The sequence below is a fragment of the Mastomys coucha genome, unplaced genomic scaffold (genome assembly GCF_008632895.1).
Source record: "Mastomys coucha isolate ucsf_1 unplaced genomic scaffold, UCSF_Mcou_1 pScaffold22, whole genome shotgun sequence".
NCBI classification, from domain to species: domain Eukaryota; kingdom Metazoa; phylum Chordata; class Mammalia; order Rodentia; family Muridae; genus Mastomys; species Mastomys coucha.
The window spans coordinates 38,152,201-38,174,801 of record NW_022196905.1 but is presented as its reverse complement, the minus strand read 5'-3'; the positions used below and the strand labels follow the sequence as shown (position 1 = coordinate 38,174,801).

Genomic DNA, 22,601 nt, shown 5'->3' with positions numbered 1-22,601 from the left:
TCACATGGGAGGGAGCTGCAAAATCAGAGGCAGGCTTTTGCCAGAATGGGGTATTACCTATGAAGTAGGTAATATCTGGATAAACAGAGTTATACAGTATGCTTTTAGTCTGCATTTGGTGTACCTAAGAGGAAAGATTACAGATACGTTCCAGTACTCTAAAAACAGAAGTAGTTTGATAAGTATTTACTGTGACCGAAGGGAAATCATCTGCTAACCCAGCGAATCTCCTTTTCCACAGAAGAAAACCTGTCTGCCTCCGTCACCAGCCAGCCTGTTCATCAGAAAGAAAATATCAGACCCTTACTCGTGACCAGCAATTCTGATCAGTTCCTAACAACCCCAGATGGTGATGAGAAGGACATAACACAGGAAAATTCTGAGCTAAAACACAGATCCTCAAAGAAAGATTTGTTAGAGATAGACAGGTTCACAATTTGTGGGAACCGGATTGACTGAGTTTGTGACTAATGAGACGAAGATGCCAGGCCCCGGGGCCACACATGCTGGGTGCCAGAACACTTGCTAAAAATGGCACTTAAATATTTATTTAAAAACTTAAATTATTAATGGCAAGCAAATCTTAGTATCTTTCTTCCAGTAACGTGGCCTTGCAGAAGGGCAGATCACAGAACAGCGATGGCCTCTGGCCTTGACTCTGGATGCTGACAGTTGATGAACACTTTCTCCTGTTTGGAACAGCAGGGCCGCTTCCGGCAGCTGGCCCGAGCACTGCAGCAGCTCCTTTCCTTTGTCAGCCTGGGCTTCCAGAACTTTGGCTATTCCTCAAGGCCTCTGCAGTATAAGGACACACCTAGGAAACTGTGACGTTTTACCATGAGTTACCTTTCCAGCCTCAGACTGTTTCCACACACTTTCCAGACTTGACTCCATCTGCCAAAGCATTGACAAGTTATTACATATATAAGTCCAGATAAATGTTCTTACCACCAGAGTCATCCTTGGCAATACATCTGAGCTAGTAAAAGGCTACTTAACTGCAACGAGATGAATAGCAGCGTCCTATAAGAAACAACGGGCCACTCATTTACATTATACAGGTCATGTGTCACTGAGAAATGCTTCCTGCCACCTCAGTTACTCTGAGGGCAGAGTGTGAGCTGTGTGACACAGGCGCAGTGATGGTGAAAGGCACAGAGCAATGTCAACTTTAAGGTGCAGAGTGGCCTGGCTTTGCTTTAAGGCTGATGGCTTCGTGGGTTATTTCAAGTTTAAGGAGCTGGTGTTGAATTGGCTGAAAAGCTGTTGCCAGCGACAAGCTAGTGTGTTGGCTTATGTTTTGTTTGGAGTAACAGTTTTAAAGTATTCCCAGCAGATTGAGCATCACCTTGCTGGACTTGTAAAATGCATTTGTCTTTCTGTGGGTGTGTTCTGTGTGGGAAGAGACCCTCACATGACTGACCTTAAGTAAGGTGTTTGGGACACTGTAACTAGCCACCAAAAGGTGCTCTGGGGTTTTCATTTGAGATAAAGATGCTATTCCTGCTTCATTACTACCTTCTAGCATCCAAGGACAAGTTCTTGCCACCCTACTTTACCCTAAGAATCTTTTCTACACTTCTCTTAGAAAGTTGACCGCTTCTGATCTGACCTGTCTGGAAGATGGTACTCTTTATTTCCTATGCTGTCTTCTGAAACTCAACTCTCATGCAGATGTTTAGGCACAGATGGCAACTTTTTAGATGGTCTGCCTGTATCCTGGATAAGTATAAAACTAGCTTGGATGCTTGGCTTGTGCATTTGAGATACAGGAGGGTTTCTAATGTTTTGCACTAACAGAATCTAAAGATAGCTGTTGGAGATACTATATATTTATGCCTTGTAAAACCAGGAAGCAATTTTAAGTTTAAAATGAACATTTTTATTCTTTTGTGTATGTTTTAGTGGGGCCCCACTTTTAAACTATTCTTTTTACCAAAAGAAAGTGTCCATGGCAACCAGGAGCAGTGTGGAGAAAGCTTTGCCAAACGCAGCCCTGGTCAGAACAAGAACACGACCTAGGTGTATCTTTCTGTTCCGCTTGAGTTTTCTGTTTCTGCGCTATTCTCTGAAGATTGCATTTCTTTTGCAGATGCTCTTGGGAGTGTGGATGATACTCACTTCTGTCATAATGGCATTCAGTACTAATTTTATAAGTGCATCTTGTGTGAAACTCAATAAATTCAATTTTATAATCTTTTTTAAAAAGGTCACTGAATTTCTTGTAGCAATGATTATTATTATATTTGATGGAATGGATACCTCATTGAGATATTTATAGTTTACGCAGAACTTATTTCTAGTTTACAAATAATAGGGCTGTGTTAATTACGTTTAGTTACTCTTGTCCTAAGTGATTAAAAAAAAAAGTTACTCTATTGTTGAAATAATAGCCTGCATGTTGGTCATAGACCATTTAGTATCTCTTATCACATCACAATATCTGCATTCTATCTGTGGTGCATCTTGATGTCACAGTGTCTTCTTGTCATAATATGGGAGTCACAGTCAAGACAATACTTTGGTTTTTAAATAGTCTAGGTAAGATGCAACATATACCAGACCCATTTTAGCTTTTCCTACAGATCAAAATACCAAATGCTATTGATGACTTTATCTTGGCTCCCTGTGGTCTTGTGCCAGCATTTGGAAAAAGTATGCTAGAATTAGCTCCTCAGCATCTGCCTCACCACCCCTGTAGTACCAGCCCTGCCACCTCTGCAAGCTCAGCAGACATGACTTCACAAGATGGCCTTTAAGTACTTTTTGTTGTTGTTGTTGTTTTGAGACAGGGTTTCTCTGTGTAGCCCTGGCTGTCCTGGAACTCACTCTGTAGACCAGGCTGGCCTCTAACTCAGAACTCCACCTGCCTCTGCCTCCCAAGTGCTGGGATTAAAGGCTTGCACCACTACCGCCCGGCTAAGTGCTTTATTTTCATATGCCTCAGCTCCAAGTGGTTTTTTTCCCCCCACAGTGATTTGTTAATTTTTCCTCTGTCAGGAATTGCCTGGAGCAAAGGATAGCAGGAGACATCAAGGTCCCCTGCCTGCTGGGCACAACTGGCCATTGGTCAAGTGTGTATGGCAGACCTAGGATAGCACAGTTCACATTGTGGTGTCAAACTGATCTTTCCCTGTTCTGTATGCACAAGGTCATCTGATAGCAGTTTCAAGTCAATGCCCATGGTACCATAAGGTCACCTTGGAGTCTGTCCCCTTCCCACCCCTTGGCACCCCCAGAATTTGGTAGCTATCCCCAACCATATGTGTATTGCACAGCACCCTGGAGTGGGAGGGTCAAGGAACCGAGGTCCAGGATGCCTATGAAAAGGAAAATTGCTGATTGGCTTAGAATTCCCAAGACTAATGAAAGAGAACGAAGCTCAGGAAACACCTGTGTTCTCGGCCTCTGATAGGCAGGTCTGTGCCCCACCCCAATCCAAGAAGATCTGTTGACAGCATTAGGAAACGGAGATGAGGGTCAGACCCATCTCTAAAACTCAGGCATCGGCAACACTGCCAGTGGACACCCCTGTTCACTGTGCATCGTCAGTAGAGGAAACACTAAGGGCCATTACTCCCTGTATTGCAGAGCTGATACCCCACACACCCTGGAGATGAGCATTAAAGTCTGATTTAAATGTTCACAGACTTAGTGAGCAGGTATTTCTTGCCCTTATGTCAGAAAAGAATGTGTTAAGAGTTTACTTATAAGGAGCCAGCAAGATGGCTCAGCAGGTAAACGCACTTGCTGCTAAGCCTGACAATATGAGTTCAATCCCCAGAATCCACACTGTGGAAGAAGTAGAACAATTCACACAAGTTGATCTCTGACCTACACACACACCCCACAGGCCCATTTACACAAAAGGCCCAGCAAGAGTAGAAAGTTAATGAGCCAAGAGAGCCATAAGAATCTCAGAGGCCAAGGGTGCCATGCTAGTGTTTGCTTAGTGTAGTATGGGGTGTTCATTAAGTGCCTCAGACATCCAAGATGGTTTAGAGCAGTGATTCTCAACCTTCATAGTGTTGCATCCCTTCAATACAGTTTAATACAGTTCTTTATGTTGTGGTGGCCACAACCATAAAATTATTTTTGTTGCTACTTTGTAACTGTAATTTTGCTAGTGTTCTGAATTGTAATAGAAATAGCTATGTTTTCCAGTGGTCTTAGGTGAGCCCTGTGAAAAGGTCATTTGGGCCCCACAGGTTGAGAACCACTGATTTAGAGTGTTTTCTTCTAAAACACCTAGTGGAGGGAAGGCGTGTCAGGGATGGAGGGAGGTGTGAGTTACTCAGAAGAAATCGGCATGGTGAGGACGGTTTAGTGATTCTCAAATGTTTGATTCAAGGATGGGGAACTATGAATGCCCAGGGACTGGTGAACATACTAGGCATGACTGATTAAACTTCCATAGGAAAAGGAAATGTGAGCGAGGTAGTGAGAGGCAGGGCCTTCTGCCGGCTGGCGAGACTCTGCCCTTGAAATATAGTAATTGAAACAGAAGAGTGGACATCAGTTGGGAGTTTTGCTTTGAGCATACAACCTCATCTAGCAATAAGGAAACCAAGTAGTTCATGAGGATACACCTGACTTTCTGTGTAAGCGTCCATGTGCTATGTACGTGCAGTGGGGTTGGGGGGGTGGTTCTGTGTAGGTGTACATGTATGCTGGTATGCATTCACAAGCACATGTGTATGGAGGCCCAAGTTTGTTGTCCACTCATTCATAAACATATTCCCCTATCTTAACTATGTCGTCACAGGAATGTAAATACTGCGAAAGCCAGAGATGCTGTTGTATAGCATTAAGAAGGCCAGGGAAATGCAGACGGGAAAGCTCATAGGCATTATTGTCCCAGTCACTTTGAGGCACAAAAATGAACAAGTTATGCTGTATGCTCATGAGCGGATCTTGTCTAGTGAGTAAGGGAGGTGGCAGCTAAATGGACACCTGACGATGAGACACTCTTGTCCCTGTCTGTAGACACTAATCACAGGAGACCACCTAATTCAGACGGTGCTGCATCCCTGGCACCCTCAGCTCCTGACAGAGACAGGCAGTACTTGTTGCAAGAATTTAGAAAGAGCCACTGTAAGGGATGTGTACTTAAGGTGTCTTGTTAGAATAGAACTGAGTGGAAGGGAAGAGAGGGCAAGGCAGTTGTCACTGAAGAAGGAAGGACACACAGCATGTCTCCAACACAGCCTTGCTCCTCCACCCACGCACACACATACACACTGTGCCTATTGAGAGCCAGCCACTGTTGAAACTACGAAGAGGAAGGCTCTGGTCAGAGGTGGCAGGGGCTCTGTATGAAAACAGGCCTGGAGAGCTCTTAATACCTTGATGATCTCTTAATGCCTGATCCTGCTCTAAGGCCGGGGAGAGGGGAGCTCCTGTGGGAGTGTAAGTTCAGTTATCCAGAGGATAAATGAAGAAGCCACTTTGTGAACTATAAAGTACTATGATCAGGTTAGTGTGTTAAGAAAAGCAGGCTGCTGACCTTCCAAAGGGCTGATACCTAATAGCTGGTGGAGTTTTATGTGAAGGCACAGTGCTGTTCTCATCTTCCACATCATTTCATCTTCACACATACCCCCCATAGAGTGTATGCTGTTGTCCCCTTTAACAGCTAGAAACACAGTCTAGAAAGGAAGAGTAACATGTGCCGACCACACAGAAGCAGAGCAGGATGTTAAACCCCTCTTCTGCAGTCTTGGCCTGTGCTGTCAGCTGTTTTCTGCAAGAGAAGGATTGGGAAAAGAAGGCCTTGTATCGAAGCTGCTGGGGACAGCCACACCAGCCTAAGGACCAGAGAAGCTAAGATGTCATTGGTGCAGGTGCCCAGTGCAGCTGCCATGGGATCAAGAAGACTAGTGGGTTGTCTGTGTGGAAGAGAGTGGGCTCGTGCAGACCTGGGGCCACACTATGGCAGTGCCAAGACTCCAGACTGTCCTTAAGGTGCCTTCCAGTATCCTGGAAGTTAGGATACTGAAAGAGACGATCCTGATCCGAGACTTGGTCCATTTGCTTCAGTGCTGACACTATATCTGGAAAGCCAAGCTTTTATCTGATGTTTGTTTCTCACTGGACTATCGCATGATGAACCCTCTTCAGATCTACCATGCTGCAGGAGTGACTCCAGGGTTAAGCTGGCCTTGCTCGTGGGCCCTAGTGCAGGACAAACATCCTGTGAGACCATGCTGTGAACCCATGTGGTCTGTGAACCCCATGAGGATAACACCAGAGTGAGCTGAGCTGTCTCCTGTGGGGCAGAGCAGAAAGTTGAGTTGCCAAAGCCTTGGTAAGATAACATAAAACCATAGCAGTTCAGGTTCCTCCCAGAGTGCTCAGCTGGCTACCGTCAGAGGGGGTGCCTCAGTCTAGTTTGCAAAGGTTTTCTTGGCTTCAAGCTTACATGTTCCAGTCCATGGTCGGTTTTTCCTGTCGCTTCTGGCCTGTGGGGAAACAGCAGCTGATGGCAGGAGCATGAGGCGAAGCAAGGCCGCTTTACCTAACAATCAGAGAGCTAAAACTAAGAGAAAAAGGTATATGAGTCTCGCAGTCCCTTTTAGGGACCTACCTCCAAAATACACTGCACCCCCAAATACAATGCACCTCCCACAAAGCTCCACATTCTAAACGTTCCCTCAACGGCACCAACTGGGGACCAGGGCTTGATATGTCACAGGCGTTTGAGGGATATCTAAGAGTCAAGGCATACCACCATCTTGAATTGAAAAGTACAAAAGAATATAACCTTCTTTCCCTTGAAATAGCTATAAAAGCATGACTCGCTTTGCCCTCAAATATAAGCTTAGAGACAACTTAAGCTTTGAGCTGGTAAAAATTCGATTTTTAAAGCACCTCTAACAAAACATCCAACTCTTCCCTGAGGCATACATCTTCTCAGGACATCTCATCAATTTCCTCCTAGCTTTGCCTTGCAGTATTAATTGTGATGCTTACACCAATACTTACTAAACTACTGCAGCCATGATGCAAGGTTCCTATAATCCATTCCCTCATTTCTTCTGCACTGTGTCCCTGCAAAGCCCCCACTTTGCAGATGTGGAAGCCAAGGTTCAGAAAGCCCTTTTCTCAACTAAGCCACTGAGGTTGGAGCCAAGATTTCACAGGCTCTCTCTGCTTACAGAGTGGGCTAGACGTTCGGACAGCCCAGTATAAAAGTCTGTGTGAGAACTTCCCCAGCACACATTAACCATTTTCTAACAAGAGCAGGCCCAGATAAGTGGTTTTCCATCCCTTATATTTTCCTGTCAGTTTACATTTCTGACTCTCACATGATCAAAATTCTCCATAGATGGTCCTTGCAGAGTGTTATTTCTAGAACTGGATTAAGAATGGATTGTTCTGGTTATCCTGTTTATACAGTTGAAGTGTCTTTTCTCTCTCTAAGGAATCATTAAGCAGAGAGCAGAATATCATGGACTTATGTGATGTTAGTATTTTTAACGTGGACTCTCTTTGTATTCTCTTTTGACCCTGCAGGGTGTGCCCAATAGGGCTGATCAAGCTCTTGTTTTCCAATAGATGCTATGGCGAGCCTGGGGTGGACAGGTGCCACAAAAGCCTGATACTGCTTGCTATAAAGGGCTTCCAGTTCATGGGCAGAACATGCTCAGCACTGCTGTCTCCATGTTGAGAATGAACTGTGGAGAGAGCAAGCTCTTTCTATCTCAAGCAAATATCAGACATTTTAAAGGTATTATCAGTTTAGGTCCTCAAGTAATACTGACTTAGACTAGATAAAAGCCTAAGACCATTTTTTAAAAAGTAGGGTGAATAGAGAGATAGCTTCATGGATAAAAGAATCTATAGATCTTCCAGAGGACCCAAGGACCCAAGTAGTTCTGAGCACCCATATTAGGTAGCTCATAACTATTTGTAATTCCTGTTTCAGGGGATCTGATGCCCTCTTCTGGACTCCACAGGCACTTACACTCACCTGCATATGCACATACACACACACACACACCCAGACACACACACACACACACACACACACAAATTAAAAAAGAAAAGAAAAAGCCAGGCAGTGGTGGCGCAGGCCTTTAATCCCAGCACTTGGGAGGTAGAGGCAGGTGGATTTCTGAGTTCAAGGCCAGCTTGGTCTATAGAGTGAGTTCCAGGACAGCCAGGGCTATACAGAGAAACCCTGTCTCGAAAAAAAAAGAAAAAGAAAAAGAAAGAAAAGAGAATTATAGAGACAGTGAGAGGAATACTTACAGCTCCACCATCTAGCTTAGAGTCTGTTTCTTCAAACTGTTACTGGTTGTACTGGCTGGTTTGGTGTGTCAACTTGACACAGGCTGGAGTTATCACAGAGAAGGGAATTTCAGTTGGGGAAGTGCCTCCATGAGATCCAGCTGTGGGGCATTTTCTCAATTGCCCCTTGTGGGTGGTGCCATCCCTGGGCTGGAGGTCTTGGGTTCTATAAGAGAGCAGGCTGAGCAAGCCAGGAGAAGCAAGCCAGTAAGGAACATCCCTCCATGGCTTCTACATCAGCTCCTGCTTTCTGACCTGCTTGAGTTCCAGTTCTGACTTCCTTTGGTGATGAACAGCCATGTGGAAGTAAGCCAAATAAACCTTTCCTCTCCAACTTGCTTCATGGTCATGATGTTTGTGCAGGAATAGAAGCCCTGACTAAGACACTGGTAATACATGCATAGGTCAAGGTGTCCGTGTGTAAATATAACACAACAGGAATCTATTGTATAGACTGGCTTATAGCGTGTTTCTCTTATTTTACATGTGGTGGGCTTTCATCCATGCCAATAATTTAAAGTATTTTCAGTAGCTGTGTAGAATTCCATGTACAGCCAGATCATAATTTGTTTGAAGAGTTCCTTTACCCTCGTCATTTTTCTGATTATTTCCTTGCGGTCCTTCCCTGAATCTGGAATTCCTTCTACAAGTAACTTCTGATTTACAAGGTAGTAACTGCCTAAATACGCTGCACAAGCAGCAAGGGTCTGGGCACATGTGCTTCAGATCTGGTTTTCCAATAGATGCTATGGCAAGCACATGTGCATGGGTACCTACAGAGAGAGGCAGAAGAGGATGGCAGATTTCTGGGACTTGGAGTTATAGGCCTAAAGTCGGTTCTGGGAGTCAAACTCTCTTTGAATTCTCTTTTGACACTGCAGGATGTGCCCATTAGGGCTGATGAAGCTCTGGTTTTCCAATAGATGCTATGGCAAACCTGGGGTGGATGGGTGCCACAAAAGCCTGGTACTTTTCCAGCTACAAAAGAACAGCAAGTGCTCTGAACTACTGAGCCATCATCTCTCTAGATCCCCACTTCATACTGTAATGTTTTTTCTTCTTAGTAAATGTACTGGCTGGTTTTGTGTGTCAACTTGACACAGGCTGGAGTTATCACAGAGAAGGGAGCTTCAGTTGGGGAAGTGCCTCCATGAGATCCAGCTGTGGGGCATTTTCTCAATTAGTGATCAAGGGGGTAGGGCCCCTTGTGGGTGGTGCCATCCCTGGGCTGGAAGTCTTGGGTTCTATAAGAGAGCAGGCTGAGCAAGCCAGTAAGAAACATCTCTCCATGGCCTCTACATCAGCTCCTGCTTTCTGACCTGCTTGAGTTCCAGTCCTGATTTCCTTTGTGATAAACAGCAATGTGGAAGTAAGCTGAATAAACCCTTTCCTCCCCAACTTGCTTCATGGTCCTGATGTTTGTGCAGGAATAGAAACCCTGACTAAGACAGTAAACATTTTTTAATTATTAAAAAAAATTGATGAAGGTTCAACCCAACTTTTAGGGCATCAAAATGAGTTCACAGAAGTAGAAGTTCCTTGCCCCACCCAAGATAAGTCAGGCCCTCGCTGGCACTCATAAATCAGTGTGTACCCTTGAAATATGCTATTAACGAAAAAGAAAAAATGTTAACATGTTAAATGCAAGAGCTTTGGTAGGAAGCTTAAGAGTGGATTCAGGAAGTGTCTCTCCTGTGGCATGTCTCTGGAAAAAAAAAAAAAAAACTGCTCCGGATGGAAAAGAGTAAATCCTAAGCAAGAGCTCTGGATGAAGGGGGAGGGGACGGGGGCCGAAACCAGGCCTAGTGGTAGCACACACCTTCAGTCCTAGCATTTAGGAGGCACGGGCAAGCAGATCTCTGAGATCAAGGCCAGACTGGTCTACAGAGTGAGTGCCAGGACAGCCAGAGCTACACAGAGAAACCCTGTCTCAAAAAAAACAAAAACGGGCTGGAGAGATGGCTCAGCGGTTAAGAGCACTGACTGCTCTTCCAGGGGTCCTGAGTTCAAATCCCAGCAACCACATGGTGGCTCACAACCATCTGTAATGAGATCTGATGCCCTCTTCTTGTGTGTCTGAAGACAGCAACAGTGTACTTACATATAATCAATAAATAAATCTTTAAAAAAAAAAAAAAACAAAAACAAGCAAAGAGGAGGAAGAGGAAGAGGAGGAGGAGGAAGAGGAGGAGGAGGAGAAGGCAGCAGCGGCAGCGGCGGCTAGGGGAAAAAAACAAATTCTGAAAAAGCAAATCAAAAGTACTGGATGGTTCCCTGGCTATATTAAACCTCTGCTTTCCCTGCTTCTGCAGCAAGCACAAAATCTCCCACACTAACTTAACCAGTTAGCTAATCTGAAGATTCTCCCATCTTGCTATTCTATGGTAATGCAAGTTTCACTTGCCTCTCCCCAGCTCCCCATTTAATAAGTACATAATTATTAGATAATATTAAATATAAACAATTAAATAGTTGTTAAATATTAAAAATTAAATAGCTGTTCTTTTCCATTTAATAACCTGCCTCAGCATCTAGAGATACCCACTGAACTCTATGTTTTTAGATAACAAGCCAAGTGAAGCCAAAGATAAAGACCTTCTGTAGCACATACTTCAGAAAAGAAATGATCAAAGAGAAAGAGATGAACCAACTTTCTGGCTGCTTTCCAATCCCTGGAGTCTTAAAAGCCACCAGCTTTCATCCCAAAGATCACCAAGGGTAGGGGGTCTGGGAAAGATGGCCCCCAATTTACACTCTCTTGGAGGCTGTCTGAAGTCCTGGATATCCTTTCTAAGGAGTAACTCAGATATTAAGAGCTTGGTCTTCTTTTCTCAAAAGCAAGTTTTGTTTTGTTTTGTTTTTTTCTGGAAGACTGCTTTCTAAAGGCAGTGGAACAAGCTGGGCTTTACAATCAGAGGGACCCAAGTCTGATGGACCTCAGCATCACATCTTAGCCCAGTGAAGGACTTGGGCCAAGCATCCCACCTATCTGAGGCTTGCTCTCCTATAAGCCTAGTGGAGTTAGCACCGACCTCCAACCTGACTGCCTGTTTAAGTGACGTAATGAGACACAAGGATGCTACTGAGTAATAGTTCTTCGCTCTCCTGTCTTCCAGCCTAAAATACAAACTGCCTGATGTCTTGCCTGTTTTGTCAAATTCACCTAACAAGTATTTATCTGCAGTGCTCTCACTGCCTTGGGAAATGATGTGAAATGATAACAATAAATCAAGTATGTCACTACAACTCTAGATACAGAGTCACCACAGGAAGAGTCTTCGGACATGGCAAGTGTAAGGGTGAGGGTGGGTCTGTGGCAGGGCTAAACACAGTGGACTACCCCCTGTGACAAAGAAGGCAATTAAAACTGAACTCTTACACAACTGTACACGGTAGGTAGATGAGCAAACTCCCACAGTTTTTAGCAAGGGGTCAGTTGGGGGAAGGCGTCTCACCCAGGGAGAAGCTTCATCATGGCTGTCTGGCAATGCTGGTTACAGAGCTGACAGTGTCCCCGTTGGTCTCAAGGTGGTTGCTGCATCTCAAAGCATCACATGCATGTTAAAGAGGCAAATGGCATGCTAACCAATGCCTGTCCTCTAACCAGGAAGGCAACGGCTCCCCAGACACTTCATCTGCAGCTGGAAACATTCCTCACACTAACTAGAAATACTATGGCTATGCTTAGCAAGAGAAGCTAGGAAATCGGACCCAGGCCCTATGACTGGACTAAAAGCAGCATTTTCCAAGAATGTTGACTGTAATCCATAATAAGAAATAAATGTCATTGCAACCCTGAGAAATGTATGGTTATATCTAAAAGTAAACCTAGATCGAATACTTACTTGCCTTTACTTGAGTATGTTCTGTTTGTAGCTTTTTTTGATGCTGGTCTTAATGTGCTAAATTGATATCATATTCTGATGATGGAGCATGTCTCATAGTTCAAAAAAACATTCATTTATCCCAAGTATAATCAACGATCTGGAACATCCCAACCTTAAATACCACCAGGGACCATTAGCAAAGACTAAGGGAGGCAGCTATCAGGAGGACACATTCGACAGCAAATGAAGGCAGTGTGTGTGTAGGTGAAGGTTCTGTGAATGGGGCTCTCCATGTCCAGTGCCAAGCCAGCTACACTCTGGGAGGCCTGAAGATACATTAGGCCCTGCCCTTCTCTGTGGGCCTTGGCTACTGCAGGAGGCCTTGGCTACTGCAGGAGCGCCCTGCCAATCCACATGTAATCCTAGCATTTGGGAGGAAGAGGCAGGAGGATAAAGAGTTTAAGGCTATCTTTGGTTACCTATAACTCCAGTTCTAGGAGATCTGATGCCCTCTTCTGGTCTCCTGAGGCACCAGGCATGTGTGCACTTTACATACAGGCAAAACACTGATATACATAAAATAAAAATAAATAAATCTTAGAAAAAAGAAACCGCTCTCATTGAGCTGGGTGCAGTAGTATGCAGTCTACTATACTCCCTATACTCCCTGCTAACTGCCAGGCCAAAGGAAGAGGCTGGCTTGAGGCCAGGGGTTCGAAGCCAGCCAGAGAAACACAGTGAAACCTTGCCCCCACCCCCCAAAAATTCTGAAACTCATTATGGAATGATGTATATTTATATCTCTGTGTTATCTGAAAGACTTGTGGAAAATAATAAACAAAAAGAAAAAAATATTTTACTCTTGGAAGGTAGGGCAGAGCAACAATGTTCAACCCTGATATTTTTGTACAACCCAATACTTTCTGGAGTCAGTTTTTATTGATTATGTTAGTTAGTGGACTGAATAGGCTTGATTAGTCTCACTTTTGAGACCAGAGAAATACCATGTCCATGCTTCTACTGACTGTAAAGGACAAGGAAGCTGCTTCTGCAGAGGTCTCGATGACTGCAGGCTCCACAGTGGAAAAGAGACATGGAAGGATTCTGTGAGGAGCCTCCCTGCCCCCATCCTCCTGAAAAAAAAAAAAACAAAACTGACAACCTAGGCAAGAATCTATTGATGAGAACTCTTAAAAATTGGGCTAAGGATTTACTTATCACTTTTCTTTAGGGAGGCGGCCGCTGGCAGTGTGACCATTCTCCAGTGAGTATATGGGCAACATAAATCAGACTTGTTTGTTTGGGCTTTTTAAAATCTTTTCTGGGGAGAGAGGAGGCCACATGGTGGGGGGCAGACATGGGTGGGAGGACTGAGAAGTGAGAATGGTGGGGGTGTGTTATTTGAAATCCCCAAATAATCAATTAAAAAAAAAAAAAGACCCGGAAAGGTGAGATGGTCCATCCTAGGTCACTCTCATCCTGGTGGCAGAGGCTCACCCAGACGCAGACCTCTGTCCTACGACTCCAGGCTGGTGTCTCCTCACCACGCTCGGGGACAGAGAGCACCCTACCGTCACCATAGATTAAGCTCCTGATACTTCCTAATAGAAATGGAAGTAAGTAGTTCTGTCGACACAGATGGATGGTCCTAAAGTAGTCTTTGCTTCCACTTTGTGGAGGACCTGCTACTTCCTACTGCAGATAGGCTGCAAGATAATCACTGTGCCTCCCTTGCACTTCCAAACCTCTTCTGGGAAGCTGAGTCACTATCATATTGCTGAAGTGGTTCTTAACTAGGAGCTAGACTCTCAGTCTTGGGTCTTCGTAGCATCTTCCTAGCCCTTAGATTTCATCTTCCATCCTGTCACGTTCCCTCTCTGTTGTTAGAATCCAAGGACAGGAAGCTCTCGTTTTAACTAGCCACTTATGGTTGACCAAGAGCCCTATCCCAAGATCTCACCGCATGGCCAGGATGGCCCCTGAGGTCCCAGTAGACAATATTGCTTCGCATTTGTAGAGTGCTGTTATTGTCTCTGCGCTCTGCTATAGTACTGCGGGTATGAGAGACTGTTCCTTCCACACACATCTTTTCTCAGGGAAGTACTGTCAGAACCACTTCCTTTTTATAGATGAGATAGAGTTCATAAAAAAGCTGAAAGTGCCTAGTGCCATGATATGGTCAGTGGCACAGGAGGGATAAAGCTCTAGTGCTTTGGCTTCAGGAAGCATAGCATCGTTAGCCCATGAACTCCATCTACAGACCGTCTGTGCCACCGAGGACTGTGTTGGCCATTTAGCCCATGGCTCTATCCTTTAAGCAGACAGGACCATCAGACCCAAGGAAGGTTATAGACCCCTCTGCTCCTATAGGACTGTTTAAGTATCAGCTCACTACTCAGGGACTAGCATGGTAAAGAAAAGAGAATCATTTCTTTCTTTTTTTTTTAATTTTTTTTTATTTTTATTTTTGGTTTTTCAAGACAGGGTTTTTCTGTATGGCCCTGGCTGTCCTGGAACTCACTGAGGACCAGGCTGGCCTCAAACTCAGAAATCCGCCTGCCTCTGCTTCCTGAGTGCTGGGATTAAAGACGTGTGCCACCACTGCCTGACAAGAGACTCATAGAAATGAGTGACCCACTGTGCAGACAGAAGACTGTTAGCCACATACCCTGTTCATCAGGAACCCAAGGACAAACTTACCTCAGGTTTCTAAGTGAAGAGCCTAGGGTCCAGAAAGGATAAGACAGCCCCTAAAGTCATGCAGATTTGTCAGAGATGATGTCAGTGTGCCTAACGCCAGTGGCAGACTGTATAGGATGGTGACATTGCTCCATTCAAGGTCAGGAGCAACATTACAAGATAGGGTTGGTATCAACCACAAAATAGTGATTAAGAAAGAGCCAGCTTCTGTGAATGGAAGCATAAACCAAACCCAGACCGAAGCAAAGTCTCTTCAGGAAAACTCCTGTCCTCCTGGACTTTCTCAAGCATCACTACAGACAGAACATACTTAGAAATGAGGAGCTCTGATTATCTGGTTCCCAAGGAGAACCAACACTCATGTTGTAGGCTGGTTTTCCTTCCAGGTAACAACTGTGCAATCTAGCCTGCCCTCTCTAGCAGGAGATTACACAAGACTCCTACAGTCCAAAACATGACAACTAACCACACAAGATGACACTTAAAAGCTGGAGACATGGCTCAGTGGCTAGAAGTTCAATTTCCAGCAACCACATGGTGGCTCATAACCATCTATAATGAGATCTGGTGCCATTTTCTGGCCTGCAACCATACATGCAGGCAGAACACTGTACATAATGAATAAATAAATCTTTAAAAAAAAAAGACACATAAAGGGGAATGACAATTTTAAAAGGTAGGTTTTTGGTTCAAGCCTGTAGTGGAACAACTTCATCAGATGGAAGATGGAGAAACATGAGGCCTGAACTTCCTCCAGGTGCACTATTGGGATAAAGGGGGGTGGGTACCTTCATCAGGTCCAGGGCCAAGGTATGGTGCTAGTCATGCCACACTACTGAGCTAACCCAAGAGGTTTGTTGGGGAGATGGGGGAGGGGGGGTAAAATACCATCTCAGAGTGGGGATACAAGAGATTCAGACAGACTGACAGACAGAGAGTCCGAGAGACCTAGAGAATGAACAAGACAGAGAGCCATCTAGGGTGGCCAGGACATTTTAAAGGGGGTCCATGCGACTCATGGTGACAGTGGAAATGCACCCCAAGTGGAAGCATCCAGTGATGATATAAGCTAAGCTTCTGAAAGGCAGGTTGGTGGAGTGGGCTTGATTAACAACATGTGCCCTCCCCATATTCACCTCTACGGCTTCTACGATGTTAGCAGCTGAGGAAAGCAGATGGCATCTCCACTGATGCTCTCATTATCTATGAGAACTGTAGGCCCCTTGGTAAAGAAACTACCCAAACCATCATGAGAGCAGCTGTCTAGGCTCTCTGGGGAGTTCAGCATACCTAGAAGTTATTGGGATAGAAGGTAGCCACCGCCTTTGTATTTGTCTGGGTATAAATGGTAAAATCTCTAGATTGCTTTTCCTATCTATGTTTATGAGTGAGCCCTGGTGTGGCTGGAGGCCTCGAGAACTCCACAGGCTGGCAAAAAAAAAAAAAAAAAAAAAAAAAAAAACCTGTAATATTCTCGTAACTCATATTTCCTATCTCCAGACCCCTAAAGGTCAGAATCTGAAGGTCCTAGTGAGTGATCTGCATGGGTGGTTCTCAATCTGTGGGTCACAAGCCCTTGGGAATGTACTGACTCTTTCACAGGGGCTGCTTAAGACCATCAGAAAATATAGGTGTTCACATTACAATTCATAACAGTAGCAAAATTATAAAGTAGCAGTGAAAATAATTTTATGGTTGGGTGTCGAGGAACTGTATTAAAGGGTCACAGCACTGGGAAGGTTGAGAACTACTGATCTACATCCTTGGACTCTATAAGGAAGCTATAAACACCTAAGGAAGCCAGGGGTAGGATAGTCATGGGGGAGATGAGGATGCAGGATCTTAAGAGCGTTGAAAGTGGGGCCTAGGGGCCAGTAGGGTTTACCAGGTGGCACTTCGAAGAGAAGCCCTTGGTGGGGGCAGGTCTCGGAGACACTGGTCAGCTGTAGACCAGGCTCCTCCTGCAGGGCATCTATAAACCACCTCTTCGTTACCTAGCAACTACTATTTGAAAGGTAGCAACCAGCATAGCTAAGGCCTGAGTCTGCTGTGACTGGTGAGTTCATATGCTTCTGGGATGGGAAACAGAGCTCACGCCCTTGGATCGGAATAACATTTTATTACACATAAATGTTTGGTGGTTTACAGCAACTGACCAGCTCCTCCCTTCTCATAGTCATCTTTGCACCTTGTGTCCTAGTCATATACATTCACGTGTGTGTACATGAGTACATACTTAAATCTAGATCCTGCATGTGAGAGGAAACAGACATTGTTTATCTGAGTCTGGCTTGTTTCACTTAACATAGCGCTGTTTAAGTTCTCTCCATTTTCCTGCAAATGTAAATATTTCATTTTCTGTAGTTGGATAAAATTCCATTGTGTGTTTGTACCATGTCTTCTTTGCCTAGCCATTTGTTGGTGGGAACCCTGGTTCTGTATCTTTGCTAGTGTGAAAACTGCAATAATATCGTGAGTGTGCAAGTATCTCTGTGCTATGTGGACTTGAAGTCCTTCAGATATATACCCTGGATTGTTTATCTGGAGCTATGGTAACCCAAAAGCTTTTTTTGAGGAATCTCCATACTGATTTCCATAACGGCTACACTATTTTACATTCCTACCAGCAGTGTATAAGGTTTCTTCCTTTCTCACATCCTCATTAACATTTAATTTTTGAACATCCTTTCTAGACTTTAGAGATAAGCCTGTGAGATGTACGGCTGGCAAAGACTCTCCCGTTCTGTAGGCTTCCTCTTCAGTCTGTTGATTTCTTTCTTTGCTGTGCTTTTTAATCTCATGAAGTGCCATTTGTCAAGTCTTAGCTTTGCTCTCTGGCTGATTGGAGTCCTTTTCAGAAAGACCCTTTCCTGTATACATCTTCAAGGGTGCAGCCTGTTTCCCTCTAGCAGTTTGACAGCTCCAGGTCTTCTATTAAGACCTTTAATTAGAGTAGGGAGGAGCAAGAGAAGGGGTATTGGAATATTGTGTCACAAAAGCAGAAGAAGGGACCATTGGGGTTAAAGAGAGAGAATCTGGGGGACATGGGAAAGAGAAGGTAGTAGAGGGGGAAGATAAGAAGAAAATATAATGCTTATATTTTTGATAGTGACAATAAATGAGTATGACTCTCCTGAAGAGAGAGAAAAGTTTTTAAAAATTAAAAGATCTATAAGATAACTCAATATATCTAATGGTGCAAACTAACAGCTCAAATTTTAAAATCAAGTCATCTCAAATTTGGTTAAAACTTCCACTTTTTACCAATGCCCTCAGGAAATCAGTATCTCCAAGTGTCTGTGACTTTATCTGAAAAGTTGGACTAATGATAACAACTGAGAACTGAGGGTCTCTGAGCATCAATTGAGGCAATATCTGCAAGGCACTTGGTTCACTCACAAACCTTTGTTAAGCATCCAATATAAGGTTGCCTCTTTATTGTGGTTAAGAATCAATTCCGAGGACAAGGGATGATTTTCATAGTGTTCAAAAAAAGAGCACTATGCTCATGAAATACCACAAACTGTATTTCTTTTTAAAATGTGAGGTATTCAAATAAATTATAGATCCTCCATAGACTACAGTTCCATGATGCTGTTTTTGAACACAGGGAAATCTTTATTGGCATAGAAAAAAAAATGTTTAAATGTGTTGCTAAGGAAAGAAGGATCAGCATTTAAAATTATTCAGAAAAGGAAATCTTACAAAACCACCAATAATATTGGTCACTATTAGAAGTATAAAAATCCTTGTGCTCACTTATAAGCACCAGGGAAACCAGAATGTTGAACACACAGGGTTGTATTTTCAAAGGAAACTATGTATAACCTGTTTTGTGCCTAGAAGGCTGAGAATGGAGTTGGCTAATAGTTTAGGTAACTCCTGTGCTATCTGTGGGGCCAGGCCATAGCCCACAAACTCCCCCAACTAGGACCGGAGATAGCCGATAGTCTAAATGATGTCTGTATGACCCAGACCACACCTGATCCTCCCCTAGGCCCTTAAGATAACACATGCAGCCTATCTGTAGAACCCATCTTCATGGGAAAAGTGATGTGTACTTTGAGAAGAGTTTCAATGTAATTATGCTTTCTTGTACACATGTGTTTACATTACACCAGAAAACTTTCTCCCAAATTGTACTGTACTTAAATATGTCTACAAGGAAGTGCCTGGTGTCAGACTCTAGAAGTTTGAACCAACACCAGCTACTGAGTCATGCTGAACTGGATTTCCTTCTTGCCTCATGGTGATTGTTTCTTGGCCAACTCTGGTGTTTGCAGAGACCCCCCCACAAGTCACACTGTTAAATGATCTTCTAAGTGTGCACAGTCAGGATGCTAAGTGGTTTTTTTTTTCCTCTCATCTATCTGATTTTTTTTTTAAATCACTTTTTAAAAAGGGCTATTTAGTCTGAGCTTCATGTCAACATTGAACATGAACTATTAAGAGTCCCATTTGTCTTCTCCTTTACAGGAATCTCACCTCTGTTACCACTGCTATTCCCTGCCCACCAAACTGCTACCTGCCAACAAGCCTGACAGGTATGTTCACCTCACCCAAACTCTACAGTGGTCATTAGAGCTCACCCTTGATGCTGTAATGCTATGTGTCCACTGTTGCAGCATTGTATAGAATACCTTCACTACTCTAAAAGCCTGCTGTGCTCCACCTGTCCACTCCCTCCTCCTCCCTAATTCCTGAACATACTTCTTTTTCCTATCTCCATGGTGTTGCCTTTTCCAGAACAGGGATTTTCTCAGAATGTCAACAGGGATCATACATAGCAAAACCTTTACAGACTCTCTTCTTTCACTTAGAGGCATGTATTTGAGATCCATCCATGTCTTTTTGTGACTTATTAGCATTAAATGAAATTCCACATGTTTTTTATTTTTTGGTTTTTCGAGAAATTACATATGTTGTAGACACCATTATACATCCAGAAATCATTTTAGTTATTTTAAAGATTTGGTAATTAAGAATAAAGCTGTTCGCCAGGCAGTGGTGGCTCACACCTTTTATCCTAGCACTTGGGAGGCAGAGGCAGGCATATCTCTGAGTTTAAGGCCAGCCTGGTCTACAGAGTGAGTTCCAAGACAGCCAGGGCTACACAGAGAAACCCTGTCTTGAACAACTGAAAAGAAAAAAACAACAACAACAAAAAAAACAAGAGTAAAGCTGTTGTTGGGGGAGGGGAAGTTGAGGGAAATTAATTAAAATTAATTAATTAGTTAATTAATTAATTTTTTAAAAAGAACAAAGCTATTGCCAGCATCTGTGTGAAAGTTACTTTGTAGATGTGTTTTATGATTTTTATAATAGCTTCATTGACATACATCTCTCATATCATAAAAGGCATCCATGTAGAGTGTACATTCAAGATCTCCTAGGATATATACAAAGCTATGCAATACTGTCCAGAATCCATTTCCCAGCATCCTTGTAATATCAGTAAAAATATGCTACTCATTCTTAGTCACTCATCAACCCAACAAACAGAGTCTTTGGTGAACACTACCCTACTTCCAGTTATTTCCTGAGCATGGAACCCCACAGCACATGGTCCTTTGTGACTGGCTGCTTTCTCTTGAGCCCAATATGGTTGGCTCAAGGTTGGTACACATGATAGCCTGTATCAGTGTTTCACTCCTTCTTGCCTGAGTAACGTTGGTTATACGGATACACCATACTATCGCATGGCAATCTGTGCTGCTTCCATTTGTGGCTGGTAAGAAGCACTTGGAAAGAACATCCCTGTTTGTTCTGATGCTGTGTACTGTAATGGTGAATTCTATACCTAAAAGTCTAAGCCTACAAGTGACTTCTCATGTTTACAAGCTTTTGTTATGCAAACCTTGTTCCTTGATTTAAAACTATTGGTTAAATAAAACTGACTACAGCCAACTACCACAGTGATTAGATGTGCTTGGGTTTGGAATGACCTGTCTGGGGAAGAAAAATGAGAGGAGAAGGAGGAAGAAGAGGGGAGAAGGAGGAAGCCGCCACAAGGTGAAATGGACCATGAGTACTTGGCCAGGAGAAACAGCAAGTACCTGGATTACACCACTGGGAAGGTAGCCAGGCCAATAAATAGAAGAGTAGATTAGGGGTTAGCCCTAATAAAGCTAAATAAAATAACTACAGTCTGAGTCTCATTTATTTGTGAGTTAGTTGTCGATAAGCTTAAACTGTTTGTACTACACATCTACAGACAATATCTTGCATGGGTATGTTTCATTTTTCTTGGGCATATTCCTGGGAATGGACTTTCTGCATTTTGTTAACTCGTCCTCAGCTGAACTCTTCTTTATAGTGGAAGTACCCTGCATTCCTGGTGTGTGATTCCGGCAGGTGTCCACACCCAGTTGACGTCTGTTATTCTCTGAGTTTTTATGATAACCGTCCTGGTGGGCGGGGTGATTTGAATCCGTATACATGTCACTGTTTTATGGGAAGTAGTATATCACTCTAGTAATTATGAAGAATATATTATCTATAAAAGACTGCAAGTAAAAACAAATAAAAAAAAGTAAGAACAACAAAAAAAAAAAAAGCAAGACAACACGCCAGTGGGTGGTATCTTCATGAGGAGTAGAAGTGCTTAGAAACCTAGTTCCAGTTAGGAAGCAGACTAGGGTTCTGCAGAAGGACATGGTGGCCTTGTGCTTTTTGACTGCTACCAATCACACTGCTTCCTGACCAATCTGGATACCTGGGTGTGCTGATAGCAGCCCCTGCGTGAGTAATGTGGTTTGTAAAGGCTGTGAATTATGGCTATAAGCTCCTCTCCCTCAGAGTCAGGTATACTCGGTATAAACTTTGCTGTAGATTTCTACTAAGACTAACCTTCTAACCCTTGGAACTCTCTATGAAACTGAGATGAAGCTCAACCTTACAGCATCTCCAAGGGTGGAACCCATTGTGACCAGCCACACAAATCAGAAGAAAGTCCTTTACCTCTCAGTGCATGGTACCTGACAAAAATCCAAAAATCCAGGTAGCTATTAATTATCCCCACAGGCCCTTTCTAAGGCTCTTCTCCCATCAAGAGCTTTCAGCTGGTTTGGGTAGATACCCAAATCTCTTTCTTGAGGCTCCTTTTGTCTTGATATTCAGAGAGGAGACAGGAATCTGCTTCTGTTCTCAATTCTGATGGCAGAATAACTCACCTTGAGTGAGTGTCCCCCTGGAGCAAAGTCTCCCAGCATTCTTCTGGTCTGAGTCACCCCATTCTCTAGCAGGAAGAAAGTCCTGTCCTGTGGACGTCAGCATACGCAGTGGACAAGCAGGTCCTAACGGACTGCCCCCCTTGAAAGCATTTCCTCAGCTCAGGATCAGGGCTCTGGCCATCGTGGATTATAAGCTGGGTGGCCTCTAGGAAATGCTATTGCCCCCCACCAAGTGCTTTGACATTGAGGTCTGGATCACTTCCCTTGTTGACCTGGGCCTTAGATTAAGCATCAGTCCATGGAGAACAGGAGTCACCATCTCACTGAAGTGGAACAAGTTCACAGTAGTATCTACTGAGAAAAAAGTCCTAAAGATGATGGAAATCTGAGCAAATCTCCTGCCTCCTGCTTCTGCAGATTCAGGCTCTTGGTGAATGGGGCAACCAGAGTTTAAGAGGAAACTGGACCAGTGCCCATCAAATGTTTCTACCTAAATGTTTCCTGCTGAAATCTTTTCCACTCTTGAGTCCTTAAGACAATGCCATCGCCGGGCGGTGGTGGCGCACGCCTTTAATCCCAGCACTTGGGAGGCAGAGGCAGGCGGATTTCT

The 22,601-nt window shown here is 43.8% G+C and overlaps 2 protein-coding genes across 2 annotated transcripts in view; one reads left to right on the top strand and one right to left on the bottom strand.

The window, feature by feature from the left end:
* Tapt1 (transmembrane anterior posterior transformation 1) overlaps positions 1-2,218 on the top strand; it is a 51,704-nt gene extending 49,486 nt beyond the window's left edge. Inside the window, exon 14 of the mRNA XM_031342149.1 lies at positions 242-2,218. Coding sequence (XP_031198009.1) covers positions 242-459 — 218 coding nt within the window. The 3' untranslated portion in view covers positions 460-2,218. The remainder of the gene's footprint in view (positions 1-241) is intronic.
* Positions 2,219-13,036: 10,818 nt separating this feature from the next.
* LOC116070692 overlaps positions 13,037-22,601 on the bottom strand; it is a 64,808-nt gene continuing 55,243 nt past the window's right edge. The window contains exon 5 of the transcript XR_004110517.1: positions 13,037-13,252. The gene's annotated coding sequence lies outside the window, so the exon portion shown is untranslated. The remainder of the gene's footprint in view (positions 13,253-22,601) is intronic.